The 14,602-nt window shown below is 58.5% G+C and overlaps 5 protein-coding genes across 5 annotated transcripts; 3 read left to right on the forward strand and 2 right to left on the reverse strand.

Annotated features, from left to right (window-relative positions):
• Window positions 1–331: 331 nt before the first annotated feature.
• On the forward strand, window positions 332–1,987 carry ARP4 (Actin-related protein 4; the record flags this gene model as incomplete). Its single annotated transcript, XM_066777152.1, has 6 exons — window positions 332–380; window positions 442–934; window positions 986–1,080; window positions 1,134–1,528; window positions 1,583–1,867; window positions 1,922–1,987. 6 exons carry the CDS (start codon window positions 332–334, stop codon window positions 1,985–1,987), a joined length of 1,383 nt encoding a protein of 460 aa, XP_066632994.1.
• Window positions 1,988–2,551: 564 nt separating this feature from the next.
• SMC4 (Structural maintenance of chromosomes protein 4) lies at window positions 2,552–7,343 on the forward strand (the record flags this gene model as incomplete). Its single annotated transcript, XM_066777153.1, has 3 exons — window positions 2,552–7,027; window positions 7,090–7,215; window positions 7,290–7,343. 3 exons carry the CDS (start codon window positions 2,552–2,554, stop codon window positions 7,341–7,343), a joined length of 4,656 nt encoding a protein of 1,551 aa, XP_066632995.1.
• Window positions 7,344–7,758: 415 nt separating this feature from the next.
• Window positions 7,759–8,797, reverse strand: SLS55_005710 (uncharacterized protein; the record flags this gene model as incomplete). Its single annotated transcript, XM_066777154.1, has 2 exons — window positions 7,759–8,572; window positions 8,703–8,797. 2 exons carry the CDS (start codon window positions 8,795–8,797, stop codon window positions 7,759–7,761), a joined length of 909 nt encoding a protein of 302 aa, XP_066632996.1.
• A 1,070-nt stretch (window positions 8,798–9,867) lies between these two features.
• On the reverse strand, window positions 9,868–11,380 carry PBP2 (PAB1 binding protein; the record flags this gene model as incomplete). The annotated part of the gene is made up of 2 exons (XM_066777155.1): window positions 9,868–10,758; window positions 10,811–11,380. 2 exons carry the CDS (start codon window positions 11,378–11,380, stop codon window positions 9,868–9,870), a joined length of 1,461 nt encoding a protein of 486 aa, XP_066632997.1.
• Window positions 11,381–12,343: 963 nt separating this feature from the next.
• SLS55_005712 (uncharacterized protein) lies at window positions 12,344–13,457 on the forward strand (the record flags this gene model as incomplete). Its single annotated transcript, XM_066777156.1, has 2 exons — window positions 12,344–12,526; window positions 12,579–13,457. The coding sequence occupies 2 exons, from the start codon at window positions 12,344–12,346 to the stop codon at window positions 13,455–13,457; spliced, it is 1,062 nt and encodes a 353-aa protein (XP_066632998.1).
• Between the last annotated feature and the right edge of the window lie 1,145 nt (window positions 13,458–14,602).

The raw sequence follows: 14,602 nt of genomic DNA on the forward strand, positions 1-14,602 counted from the left end.
CTATAGCATGGCCGAGGGCGATCAATGAGCGACAGGAAGGCGAGAACGAGCGCAGGAGACGCTCGGCGGGTGCTGGGGAGACTGGGAGAGTGCGCAAGATGGCGGGCGTGGCGCCGAGGAGCTGCAGTTCGCGGAGCCCCGTGCGTGCGCCGCCGCCAGGAACGAGACGATCGCATCCGCCGCCGAAGCTCCATCGCGACTGCCACTACGCACCTGCTGCCCACGCTGCTCCCGCCGCACAGCCCGCTGTCCTCCGCCGCCTGCCCGTGCATCTCGCGCCTCGAACACACGCGACCCACGCGCCCACTGCGGCGCCCCAGCCTGCTCCACCATGGCGCTGCCCAGCTCCCAGCCGCCTGCCACCAACGAGTATGCCGGAGGTGAGCTCCAATTGCACCCGCGCCCGCTGGCCCCTGCAGTCTTGCTGATGCTTCTGTGCAGACGAGGTGTCTGCCATCGTACTTGACCCTGGCTACGCCACCACCCGCGCGGGCTTCGCTGGCGAGGACGTCCCCAAGTCCGTCGTTCCCACCTTCTACGGCGCGCGCGATACCAGCTCGAATGCAATCTTCGGCGAGAACGCGATCCATAACCCTCTGTCCAATCTCGACATCAAAAACCCCTGGTCCTCCGAAGGCGTTGTCGAGGACTGGGAAACCGCAACCAAGCTATGGGAATATTCCATCACCTCGCGCCTGACCGGCACCAAGGAGCAGAATCCTGCCAGAAACGGCCTGAACGACGCCTCAAACGGCGACATGGACGTCGAGATGGAGGCTCAGTCTGAGGCGGAAAAGCCGCTGGAGGGCTCCCCTCTGCTCATGACCGAGCCCGGCTGGGCCACGCAAAAGCACCGCGAGAAGTGCATCGAGGTTGCCATGGAGGAGTGGGGTGCGCCTGCATTCTACATACAGAAGACCGGAGTCCTGGCAGCGTAGGTGCTCCCTTGTCGCAGTTACGGGAATGGTGTACTGACTGTCATCAGATTTGCATCGGGAAAGCCATCGGCATTGGTCATTGATGTCGGTGCTGCCACAACCTCGATTACTCCCGTAATCGATGGCATGGTCATTAAGAAGGGTACGTTGCCGGACTCGAACGATGATGGGATTGCCATTGACTTCTTTGCTCAGGCGTTGTCAAGTCTCCACTGGCTGGCAACTTCGTCTCCAACCAGATACGCTTGGTATTTCAGCAGTCGCAACCTCCGATTCCGCTGACGCCTCACTACATGGTCGCATCCAAGACTCCCGTAGAAGCCGGCGCCTCTGCTCAAGCTGTCTACAAGAAGTTCGACACGGAACCAACTGCATCTTTCCGGGCGCTAGAGGAAGAGCGCGTACTCACCGAATTCAAGGAGTCGGTGGTGCAGGTGTGGACAGGCGGAAAGTTCAATGGCAACGCCGACGACGTGTACAGCAGCAGCCCCGGCAGACCCTTCGAGATGCCCGACGGATGGAACCAAGTCTTCCGCGCTGAGCGATTCAAGGCGGTCGAGGGCATGTTCGACGCCAAGGCGGCGCTGACAGTACTGAACCTCCCCGGCTGGTGTGCAGACATGCAGGCTAACCAGTAGTAACAGGATGCGGAGAACCCTAGGCCGCGCGAAGACCAGACGATCCCGCAGCTTGTAGTGCAAGCCCTCAGCCACGTCGACGTGGAGATGCGGCCCGCTCTCCTTGCCAACGTCGTCGTCACCGGCGGCTCATCTTTGATCGTTGGCTTCAACGACCGGCTCAACCAGGAGCTTGCTCAGATCTACCCTGGTCCAAGGATCAGGCTGCAGGCGCCAGGCAACACAGTCGAGCGCAAGTACGCTAGCTGGATTGGCGGCAGCATCCTCGGCAGCCTGGGTAGCTTCCATCAGGTAAGACCATGACTCCTGGCTTGTCGACCATCCCGATGCTAACGGCGTTGGCAGCTCTGGGTCAGCAAGAAGGAATATGACGAGCATGGAGCTAGCATTGTGGAGAAACGCTGCAAATAAGGTAGTATCTGGGGCAGAGGGTTGATGCAGTGTTCAAGGAGAGTGAAAAAAAGGAAGAATTCATGGCGACCACGGGAGTGTCGAGTTGGCGCAGCCGGGCCATGAGAGGGTGCGGGGCAGGAAGTACGCGGCATTGAGTGAAGGTCGGACAAGGATGAGCGAGCAGAGGAAAAGGACAGGCAATCTGGAAGATTAGACGACCAAGGCAATGATAATCAGCATGCTGCAGCAAAAGCATAACGTCTTTCACCGGGTTATGGGACAGACCGGGTTATGGGACAGCCCACCAAATGCTGCGGTGTGAATCGTGGATTTTCTTCGGATGCCAATACTAAGCGACTCAATCTGGCTCTCTTGTTGGCTGTCCCATAACCCGGTCTGTCCCATAACCCGGTGAAAGACGTTACTTAGCCAGCGGCGCGCGCACTGACGCGACGCGTCGCATGGACCCTGCGTGACGGCGCCAAGACCGGCGTGTTTACCTCCAGCCAGTGTTTTGGCCGCTGCCGCTGCTCCGCGCAATGCGACGACTCTCACCCCGCCTCTTCTCCTCCCCATCGCACAATGTCGGCTGCACGACCCTCCAGGCGAGCGGCTGCGCGCCGCCAGACCATTGTCGAATCCTCCGACTCTGAAGATGCCTCTGTCGAGCAGCAGGACGGCGATGAGGGAGATCTCACGCCCGCACCCGAGCCCGCCCCGCCCAAGAGCGCGCGTCGTCGCACCGCTGTGAGAGACGACAGCGACGATGCTGAATTCACCCCTGCCCCCAAGAGCGCCCGCCGCCGCAAGGCTTCCGAGGTGCCCATCACCCCGCGCACAGTTCCATCCAAGAAGGGCAGGACAAGAGCCAGCGAGTCTGTCGAGCCCAGTGCCACCCACAGCCCGGCCGAGAGCACAGCCACCAGCGTCGCCGGCGGCGGTGACGACAACGATGACTATGAGCAGGAACATGAGACGCGCAAGCCGCCCAAGAAAATTGCTGCTACGCGCCGGGGCCGTCGCAATGTTCGCGACAGCCGCAGAAGCAGAGCCTCGGTTGCTCCCGATGTAATACAACAATTCCCTCCCCTTTCGGCGTCTCGGTCCACAGCCCAAGGCCTGCCGCCGCTGTCCACGACGCCTCTTGCGAAAGTTGCTAAATCCCCGCAAAAGGAGCAGGAATCCGAGCATGAGTTGCACCACAAGTCACCTCTCTCCGATATCACAGACGACGCCGACAAGTCCGCCAACATAATGAAATCCTCAGAACGGGATGCCACGCCCCGCCAGAAGACCCCCCAGCCTTTCGATCCGGGCAACGTTGAGAACTCAGCCGTGAAGAGCCCCACTCATTCTTCGCAAGAGAAGACACCGGTACCCGAAGAAAAGACCCCGGTGCCTGGGGACAAGACGCCGGTCCCTGAGCAGAAATCGCCCGTGTCCGAGCAGAAGACACCCGCACGCGAAGAAAAGACACCGACGGGCCCCACTCCTCGGACCGTCACAAGGGTTGATGCCATGGACGCACTGCTAGAGAGACCAATGGACATTGTGGCCAAGGCTAGAGCAGCTGCACAGCCCTTGATCCAGGAGCCTGAGGCCCCAAAGTCACGCATTTGCATCACGTGGTTGATTCTTACCAACTTCAAGAGTTATGCAGGTAGGCAGGAGGTCGGGCCATTCCACGCCTCGTTTTCGTCCGTTGTAGGCCCTAATGGCTCCGGGAAGTCAAACGTCATCGACTCGCTTCTTTTCGTCTTCGGGTTCAGAGCCAGCAAGATGAGACAGGGCAAGCTCTCTGCTTTGATTCACAACTCAGCCCAGTTCCCGAATTTGGACCACTGTGAGGTTGAAGTCCATTTTCAGGAAGTGATGGATCTGCCCGAAGGAGGCCAGGAGGTCGTTCCGGACTCGGATCTGGTGATATCTCGCAGAGCTTTCAAGAACAATTCGAGCAAGTACTACATCAATGGGAAGGAGTCTAACTATACCGTCGTTACGACTCTGCTGCGCGACCGTGGCGTTGATCTTGACCACAAGCGTTTCCTGATCCTGCAGGGTGAGGTCGAGTCCATCGCACAAATGAAGGCGAAGGCTGCGAATGAGCATGATGATGGTCTTCTGGAGTACCTTGAGGACATCATTGGAACATCCAAATACAAGACGCCCATAGAGGAATCTGCTGCGCAGGTGGAGACGCTGAACGAGGTGTGCCAAGAGAAGAACAACCGGGTCCAGCACGTTGAGAAGGAGAAGGACAGTCTCGAGGACAAGAAGAACAAGGCTCTGGCATACATTCGCGACGAAAACGAGCTCGCAATCAAGCAATCAGCCTTGTACCAGATTTTCCTCAACGACACAAGCGACAACATCCAGGTTGCTCAGGAAGCCATCAACGAGGCCCAAGCTTCGCTCAACGAGGAGTTGGAAAGGCACAAGGGCAGTGAGGAGGAGATCAAAGAGCTCGAGAAACAGTATAAGGTTGGCTCCAAGCAGTACGACACGCTCGACAAGCAGACCCAGGATTTCTTGAAAGAGTTGGCGAAGCTGGACAAGGAGACCGTAAAGTTCGAGGAAAAGAAGAAATTCCTGACCAACAAGGAGAAGAAGCTCCAGAAGACGCTCGAGACCAGCAAATTCGGCACCTCAGAAGCGGAGAGCACCATGAAAAAATGCGCCGACGATATCGACAGGAATACGGCCGAGATTGCGGAGCTTGAGGAGAAGATGCAGGCTGAGGAAGAAGAACTCAACTCGATCCGAGAGAGCTTGAAGGGAAAGACTCAGAGCATCTCGGACGAGATTGCCAAAAAGCAAAAGTCCCTGGAACCGTGGAATGCGAAGATCAACGAGCAGCAGTCGGCCATGGCTGTCGCTCAGAGTGAGCTGGACATTCTGCGCGAGAAAGAAAACGAGGGCGCGAAGAAGATTGCGGATACGGAAGCCAGGATTGCCAGTCTGGAGGAGCAGAAGGCTACGAAGCTGAGTGAGCTTGAGGAATGTGAATCCGAGAAGCGCAGCACAGAGAAGGACATCAAGAATGTCCAGAAGGAAATGGCCGTGCTCGGCCAGGAAGAGCCCAAAGTCCGCTCCAAGCTATCCAGCGCCCGCCAGAAGGCTGATGAAGCGAGATCCAGTCTTTCTGCAACACAGTCTCAGGGGAATGTCCTCACGGGGCTCACGCGCCTGCAAGAGTCGGGCAGAATCAAGGGGTTCCATGGCCGACTCGGTAATCTGGGCACGATTGACCAGAAATACGACATTGCCATCTCGACCGCTTGTCCGGCGCTGAATAACCTCGTCGTTGATTCGGTCGAGGTCGGCCAGCAATGCATCGAATACCTTCGCAAGAACAACCTCGGACGTGCGAACTTCATTTTACTTGATAGGCTTCCGCAACGCGACCTGTCCGAGATCACTACCCCCGAGAACGTTCCCAGGCTGTTCGACTTGGTCAGGTCGAAGCATGACAAGTTCAGGTCCGCTTTTTACAGCGTTATGCAGAACACACTCGTTGCACCCGATCTTCAGCGCGCGAATCGGATCGCGTACGGGGCTAAGAGATGGCGCGTCGTGACGCTTGACGGCCAACTCATTGACAAATCCGGTACAATGAGCGGTGGTGGTACCAGGGTTGCCAAGGGTGCCATGTCCTCGAAATTGGCTGCCGACGTAACCAAAGAGCAAGTCACCAAGCTCGAGGTAGATCGCGACGCGGTGGAGCAGCAATTCTCAGACCTCCAGGGAGCACTCAGAGAGGGTGAGACCATGCTGCGAGAGCTTAGTGAAAAGATACCGAAGCTGGAGACGAAGGCTCAGAAGATCGGTCTAGAAGTTGAGAGCTACGACCGGAACATCGCCGATGCCCAGCGCCGTATAAAGGAGATTGCAGCCGAGCAGCAGCCCTCGAAATCTGACAAGGCCCGCATGGCGAGTCTCGAGAAGAGTATTGCTAGCATGGGGGAGGAGATGGACAAGCTTCACGCCGAGACGTCCAGCATGGAAGAGGAAATCAAAGCTCTTCAGGACAAGATCATGGAGATCGGCGGTATTAAGCTGCGCACTCAAAAGGCCAAGGTCGACGGCTTGAAGGAGCAGATCGACACGCTTAACGAGGAGATGTCTTCGGCAGAGGTCAACAAGGCCAAGGCGAACAAGCAAAAGACGAAACATGAGAAGGCCCTTGTAGAGGCAGAGAAGGAGCTCGAAAAGGTCGCAGCCGAGATGGAGAAGGTGGAAGAAGACATGCGTGCTCAGAGACGGGACTCGGGCGGTTCAAGGCAGCAAGCAGAGGAGGCGCAGGAAGCTCTAGAGGAGAAGAAGGAGGAACTGCTTGCTCTGAAGGCCGATCTGGACGCCAAGACAGCTGAGCTCAACGAGACGCGCGGTATCGAGATCGAAATGCGCAACCAGCTGGAAGAACACCAAAAGACGCTGAAGGAGAATCAGATGAAGCTGCGGCACTGGGAGGAGAAGCTCAGCAAGCTCGCTCTCACCAACGTCAGCGACCTCGGCGAGGAGCAAGAGGTTGGAGCTCTGCCGACCTACACCAAAGACGAGCTTCAGGACATGGACAAAGGCCAGCTCAAGCGCGAGATCGCTGGCCTGGAGGACAAGACACAGAATGTCCAAGTCGAACTTGGGGTCCTTGGCGAGTACCGTCGCCGTGTTGAGGAACATGCTGCTCGTAGCGCCGACCTCGCCACTGCTGTAGCCGAGCGTGATGCCGCAAAGAAGCGGTGCGATGAGCTGCGCCGGCTACGCCTAGAGGGCTTCATGGAAGGCTTCAGCACTATTTCGTTACGGCTTAAGGAGATGTACCAGATGATCACAATGGGCGGCAACGCCGAACTTGAGCTTGTCGACTCGCTGGACCCTTTCTCCGAAGGCATCTTGTTCAGCGTCATGCCGCCCAAGAAGAGCTGGAAGAACATTTCCAACCTCTCCGGCGGTGAGAAGACGCTCAGCAGTTTGGCTCTGGTGTTTGCACTTCATCACTACAAGCCAACACCGCTCTACGTCATGGATGAGATTGACGCCGCTCTGGATTTCAGAAACGTAAGTTCTACCCCCGTCAGACTGCGAGTTTCAAGTAGCCTTACTGATATGCCCAAATGCAGGTTTCCATCGTCGCCAGCTACATCAAGGAGCGGACCAAGAACGCCCAATTTGTGGTGATCTCGCTGCGCAACAACATGTTCGAGCTTGCGTCGCGCTTGGTTGGTGTATACAAGGTCAACCACATGGTGAGTTACCAGCAGGAATCCCTTCGAATCACCAAAAGTACGTTTGGCCAGCTAACACGACGCAATCAACTTAGACGAAGAGTGTCACGGTCGAAAACAAGGATTATATCGTCCCCATTAGAGCGTAAAGTTTCCTTAGTCAGCATGTTTTCCCGTTTGGAGTAGATTTTACGGACAGGCCGGGTGTTTGGGACCGACCGGCGGGTGGCAGGGGCATGGGAATGCGGCTTTGGGCGCAGCACGGAGAACGGCGTTTGGGCAAGATGGGAACGGACGAAGGCTGGCAGGGTAACGTGCCAATAATGTCATGATGCTGCGGTACATGGGAAGCAAGCGAGCAGGTACATGGCCTGGATTGATGGACACCACTATTACGATCCAAATGAAAATGCCAACTCCCTTTGCTCGAAAGACATGCTGACCAGAGGGGTATATCTACAATCGCCAAAACAGCAAGTCTGTTGTTTGACCACACAGCGCATTGCGCATCTGTCCGCTCCCCAACCATACATGGACGCGCATGCCGGAAGATACCGGGTTGGTTCACTCCACGCAAGGTGGTGTCTCGACGTGCTCGTGATAGTGCAGGCACATGCTCTTCACCCAGGGCTTACAGCTGGCCAGCTTGGCGGCATCGTCGCCGCACAGCGCCTTGCCCGAAGCGAGGCATGAGTTGCAGAAGGCGTAGCCGCAGGCGTCACAGCGGTTGCCGCTTAGGCCGGGCTGCATGACATCGCGGCAGGTCCAGCAGGCGCGAGTGGCGGACCAGGTGGCAGGCTTCCAGGCGACGAGATCGTGGCGGCTGAGGCCCTGCAGCTCGGGTCGCTTGACGCGGACGACGAGCTCGCGCAGGAACTGCGGGTGCCACTCGTCCGGGTGCGACGCGAGCAGAACGTCCGTCTTCTTGAAGGCAAACAGGTCGACGACGAGCTTGCGCAACAGCGCCGTGTCGCGGATCTCGTCGTATAGCGTGACCGTGTCGCTGGGCGTCGGCACGCTGTTGCTGCGCTCCGCCAGCGCCGCCACCCGGTCCACCACGGCGTTGCGCAGTGACTCGACCGACAGCCGGTCCGCCAGTCCGTAAAGCGACAGCAGCTGGTAGAAGGCCACCTTGCCGCCGCGCGTGAAGACGTCGTCGAGCTGGCCCGTGTAGGCCCACGAGAGGAACAGCTCGAACGTGGGCACGTCTTCGGCCGGTAGTGCCAACTCCTGCGAGAGCCCTTCAGCGAAGGCGCCGGTAAGTGCGGCCGCGAAGAAGGGGGAGTGGTGTGTCAGGACGTCTCGGTGGACGAGGAATGGCGTCTCGGTGGTGCTGACGAGGATGGTGGAGATGGTGGTGAAGGTCTTAAACTGAGTCCTGCGGTTCTCGTCAGTCTTGGAGCCGAGCAGTGGAGCACGCGGCAGTAGCCCGCTGTGCTGGGACGACGCTTTCCTAGGGCAGCAGGCCCTCTCCCCTGGCAGCAATTCCTCGGCAGGGAGCAACTCACCGCAGCGAGAACGATCGGCTGCTCTTTGAGCGTGCGGTGCCACCCCTCAGCGCCAGAGGCGTCCGCGCCCTAGGCTTCTCGACTTCGGTCGTCATGATCGATAGTTCTGAACCGTTGTGTATGGCGTTTGTTGGCTGTGGCGGTTGCAGCCCGGCAACACCTGGCAGCTGTCGACGCGCTCAGACAGGAATGCTAGCACTTCTGCTCGGTTGTTGGAGAGTCAGGCTCAAGCAGGAGGAACAGGAGAGGCTGGTAAGGATACCGCAACTGGTGAATAGAGGAGAATGTAACTTGTGCCGGTCGGAACGTTGCTGCTGGCAGTGACAACTGGGCGCTGCTGCACACACGCACACATGCGGACACGCTCACAGAGGCTACACGCGCGTTTGGTGGGTTGTTAATGGCACGTGCTGTTGATCAGTCAAGGAGGAGCAGGCGAATCGATGTGCAACGCAGGAGTAGGCAGAGGGCAACGACGGCAATCGTCATTATAAGCTGCAGGTACAGCGGCGCTGCTCACCTGTTCGCGTCGCTGGGCATTTAGGTCCGGCAGCCGTGATTATTTGGCATGGGGCGACGGACTGTTCGCGTGGTTGCCCCAGCCTTTTCTTTGTCGGCGCCCACGCTCGTCGGCCGGATGCGGAAAGTCGAGACACTACAGCGCCCAGAGGCATTGAGAGAGAACACGCTTGGCCATACAGTCAGCGCCATCCATTGTTGAACAATCCACTCCCCGCCGTTCGTTGAGCTGCTGTCACGTTTGCGCGCGCGCTGCCAACCTTACGCCTGAGGCCACCGCGCCAGCACACCACACGCCGTCATCCATATTCAATCGCATTGCTGGGCTAATCCAGAGCTTGTCAGTTTTCAAATTGACGTTTTCCATGCCACTTCCCGCCCGCCGGACCATCGAGAACTCGGACCCTGTGCTACGTCCACCGTCCGCCACGTTGAAACGCCAGCAAAAAGGCCGCCGATGCGCACTGGACTGTTCACTATTTAGAGAGCATACAGAACCGAAGCTGGAACCCAGAGCCATAGACTTTTAACCTTGAACCCCAATTGCACGCATTCGCCGAAGGAAAGAATACACGTCCGCTTAGATGCGGTGTTTTTCGCTCTCTGTAATCTTGTGTTAGCAGCGCGCTCTCCTCTTCCTGGGGGTCTATGCGGTCGTCTCACCAAGTCGAGAGTAGAGCATGTAGAGCGCCATCTGGTTGCACTCCTGCGTTCCTGTGATTGTGACCAGACGCTCGTTGCTGTTGTCCTGCGGCTCGTTGATCTTGATGACGCTGCCGCTGAGCTGCCTTATCTCGTTGATCTTGGCACCTCCCTTACCAATGATGGCGCCAACCATGTCATTGGGAATGAAAATCTGCTGCGTCATGGGCTGCCCGGGCATCATGCCTTGCATCGGTTGCGCCGGCTGGCCGGCATGGCTGGGCTGTGCCACGTGGGGGGCACCGTACTGCTGAGGCTGATGGGGTCCAGCACCCGTGTACGCGTGACGGGGCGATCCAGCGCCGTAGTGAAGCGGTGCTTGCGGCTGCTGCGGATACTGACCATGCATGGGCGCTCCGTAGCCGGCGGCCGGAGTCCTCTGCGTCTGAGGACCCTTGCGGTGGAATGTGTCCGGCGGGCCCCATTGGCCGCCAGCAGGTTGGGGGACGTACGGTACGACTTGCATCCCACCAGGAACTACACCGGCAGGCCCGCCACTACGAGTGGCATATGCCGAAGCTCCCGGACCACCAAATCTCTCGGTCAGCTGCTCAACCAAAGTGCTCCCAACATAGTACGTCGCGATGTGCACGGCATCAGCAACCCCGAGGACCACAAGAGACCGCTCAGTCGATAGAGGAAGGCACGAGTCGGAAGCGTTCAGACGCGCTCCCGAAGCCTCTTGGATCTCGCGGATACGCACACCAGACTTGCCAATGATGGATCCAATGAGAATGTGAGGAATCAGCAGGCGGAGCGGGTAGGTCTTAGACTGCGGGGTGGATGGCGAGTTGAGATCCTCGTTGTTCAGGGTGCGGATGATCAAACCGAATGCCTGCAAGTCGTGAGTTTATGACATCCGCAAAATGAGGCAGGGGTCTACCAACCTTTGCAACTGCATCTACAAGGCCACTGACAGTCAAGATACGCTCAACGGCACCTCTGGAGTAGTCGCTGACGGTGCACTTAGCTCCTGACATGCGGCGGATCTGCGTGACATTCTCACCGCCCTTGCCAATGACGGTGGCGGCCTCGGCGCTAGAAATGATGGCGCGGACATGGAGCCAGTTTGACTCGTCCTGGTGGCCGGCGGAAGCGGGCTGGGCGGCCGAGGGACCATTGGCGGTCGAGGTCGACTGGATGGGCTGGGTGTCGGGGGCGGCAGAAGCAGCAGTGGTGGGGGCGTCGGGGACGACGGTGTCGCCCTGGACGTCCTTGGTGCCATTCTGCGCAACGGGCGCGGGGGCTTCAGAGTCGCTCTTGGCCGACTCGGAAGGAGCGGATGTGGTGGCAGGCTCAGGAGCCGAGGGGGCTGACTCGGTCGGCTCTTCCTTGACGACCTTGTCCAGCGCGGGCCGCTTCGCATCAGGCTGGTCGCCGGGGCCCGAGGGCGACGAGGGCTCCTCCAGCGGGCGCTTCTGGCTGGGCGCCGTGGCAGTGGTTGGAGAGGCAGACATGATTACCCTGCTGTATCAAAGTAAAGGACGTCTCTTTCTCTTTCAGGCTCAGAGGACCAGATCGGGTCGTAAAGTTCTTCGTATTGCTCGAGTTACGTACAGCAGAGGGCTGTCGAAGGAAAACTTGCTGGAGGGCGGGTCGGCAAAGGGACTTCAGTGTCTAGGTGGTGTGGGCAGTCGCCGGGAATGGTGCAGTGTGCGGGTGGCGGCGAGGAGAGGATGATCGGCTGGAAGGAGCTCGCTCAAGGGCGGGATTGAGAGGAGTGCCAGTGGTGAGGAGCGTTGTGAGGGAGCGGTCTGGTGCAGGAGCTGGGGCCGAAGAAGACGAAGACTCAGTAAACGCGCCGCCAAAGCAAACCTTGCAGCGTCGTCGCAGCGCGAGCAGCTTCGCGCTTGAGCAGCAGCGCCCGGGCGAAGATGTCGGGGGAGCGGGCGCTGGGGAGCGGCAATGGGAGTTGATGAAGGTGCGGCGGATGGTATGGCGGCAAGGGCAGGGAGAGGTTGCGATGGACGGGCAGGAACAGGAAGCGACGTAGAAGCTCGTCGACGTGTGGAGGGCGCCAAGGGCCGCCCGTGGGCTAGTGCAGCTGCCGCAGATCCGTCACGTGCCGACCCTGCCACTGCCGCCGCACCCATTGACAGCTGTCTGGCAGCGGGGCTTGTGATTGATTTGCCCCGCGCGTGCTGGTGATGCTCTTGCCGGTGGCCGTACTACTATTCTGCTGCTGATGCTTCGCGCGCCGCTGCACTTCGCGCTCTGAGACAGGTGATTGGGCTCCAGCTCCAGCTCCAGCCTCTCTCCGTACCACAACACACCCGGTCGCCTCGGCACCGGCACGCAATATCAAGGGCTTGCAATCTCTGGACTCTGCGCATCTGCTCCTTATTGCGGAGCGCCTCGCACAGCCAGCCCCTATGCCCGCTCGGACGAGTACGGTTCCGTGCTTGCGCGACGCGTCCGCCATGGACCGCACCCGCCCCAGCACGCTCGCAAGCATCCAACACTATGCTACTGCACCCAATTCCGCTCGCCAACTCCAGATGGACGTGGATGCCCCGGACCATGCCACCTTCGAAGCCCGCCTTGAGCAGACCGTGCACGAATTGCAGGAACGCGTCCAGCAGCAGCAGCGTGCGCTAGAGGAGGTAATCGCTACGCATGGTCACGCTTGATGCTTGCCGTTGCTGACCTTCACAGCTCCGTGCTTCTGCAAGCCAGCCAGCGCTCCACGCGCCTTCTGCGGATCTCCGGGAGCGCCTCCGGCAACTGAGGACTTTGCAGAATGCGTACGAGAGCCTGACCCCTGCAGAGCCGTATCTTCCCGGCCCACAGTCTGTCCTGCCGACTCTGCTTGCAACAGACATCACCCAGAAATGCATCTCCGAGACCAGAGATGCTCTCACCATCTCGCGTGCAAGTATTGGAGCTGCACGGCGAGAGCTCGACCGAGAAGAGAGCAGCCTCCGGGATTCTAATGCAATCATGCCGAGTTTAGAGGCGCGTATCGGCGTGCTTCGTTCTCAGCTTGAGGAGCGGGCCGCCAAAGCACCACCGCAGCTCGCCAAGGAGTTATTGACATCAACACACAAGCGCCAGCAGAAATACGATGTCGAGTGCCGACGGCTTCAAGATGCTTTAGAGAGCTTCGTCGAGGAGCACTTGGCCGCATTGGTTGCCGCTGAGGAGCTTGGGGGCCCCGTGGTGGGTGAGCTCATGGACATTGACGATGAGATGTTGGCAGCAGGCTTCTCCCATCAAGGCAAGCCAAAGCCATTGAAGCAAGGAAAGGCAGCTGTGGACAGGCGACAGAGGCGCATTGATGAGATATGGGGTGCAGCCGACGCGAGCAGTGACGAGCCGTTGGATGAGAAAGACGCTGCTGCAACAGAAATTAGATCGCTGGTTGAAGATCTCTTGCGTGCCTTGGTAGGCGAGAGCAACGGAGGAGAGTACGTCGAGCTAGGCAGAGATTCTGCAGCCTCCCGCTTCTTAGTACGCGCAAAGGTTGCGCAATTTCATCCAAAAGATGCGAGGAAACTTAGACTAGTCGACTTCGGCCGCGACTTGGACATGTAAAATAAGATCGCAGCTGCAATGAAAACCTCCACTCCACCCGGTTCGCTCCTAGAGTATGTGCTCGGACAACGCTATTCGCGGCGCTTTGAGAAACTCTGATATTCTGAGCTGAGTATCTTTCTGAGTACGCCTATGTGCCTGCGATAATGATGTGACGACAGGTTCCGCGGGTTGTCCAGCCCTGTTATCCTAACGCGGATTAGCGTGATACTGTTAGCGCGCGCACAACTGAACGTTTGGCGAGCGAAACCACCCACGTCCAGCCCGATAACGACGACATCGAAAGCCATACCCACGACGCTGCACCCGGAAATCAGTCGCCATGGCCAGTAAGTGTGGTGCACGCAATCATCTCTTGGTCAACGCTAACATGCTGCTCCTCAGAGTCTAAGAACTCGTCTCAGCACAACCAGTCCAAGAAGGCTCACCGTAACGGGTACGCATCACCCCCATTCGCCTCGCAGTCCTGTTCCGACCCCCGGCGACCGTCCTATTCCATTTGACTGGCAGTTCAACGCACTCGGACATGCTCTGACCCGTCGCGCGAAACAGTATCAAGAAGCCTAAGACCCACCGCTACCCGTCGCTCAAGGGTGTCGACCCCAAGTTCAGGAGGAACCACAGGCACGCGCTTCACGGCACGATGAGGGCGCTGGTGCGTACTTCCCTCGCATCCTGCTAGGCTGCAAGAGTTTCCTGGCTGATCACAGTGGTATACTACAGAAGGAGGTCAAGGAGGGCAAGCGCGAGTCGGCATAAATGGGCGCAACAATGTCCGGGGATGGGTTTTATGGCATGAAAGTCTAACAACGGCTGGCATGGATTGAGCTGGTCGCATTGATGCAACCTGTACACGGGAAAATGGAAAATGGCTTTCGATCCCGACCCATCCACACTTTTCTTTGCGCCGAGCGCACTGCGCTCCTCGTCTGCCGTTGGACTGGTGGCGCTGCGGAGGAGCCGTCGACCTTTCTGAATGGTAACCTTGCGCTTTCTCACTTGACATTTTATACGTACGGCATTAGTGTGTACAGCCCCGCGCTCTCTCCATGCGCGATTGCTGAAGGATTATTCTCGTGCCGAGATCACCCGCCCTTTCATTACCAAACATCCGGCTTCTCTCCCCGTGGAGTTTGGATGCATGG

Source organism: Diplodia seriata (genome assembly GCF_021436955.1).
Source record: "Diplodia seriata strain FDS-637 chromosome Unknown scaffold_5, whole genome shotgun sequence".
In the NCBI taxonomy this organism is placed as follows: domain Eukaryota; kingdom Fungi; phylum Ascomycota; class Dothideomycetes; order Botryosphaeriales; family Botryosphaeriaceae; genus Diplodia; species Diplodia seriata.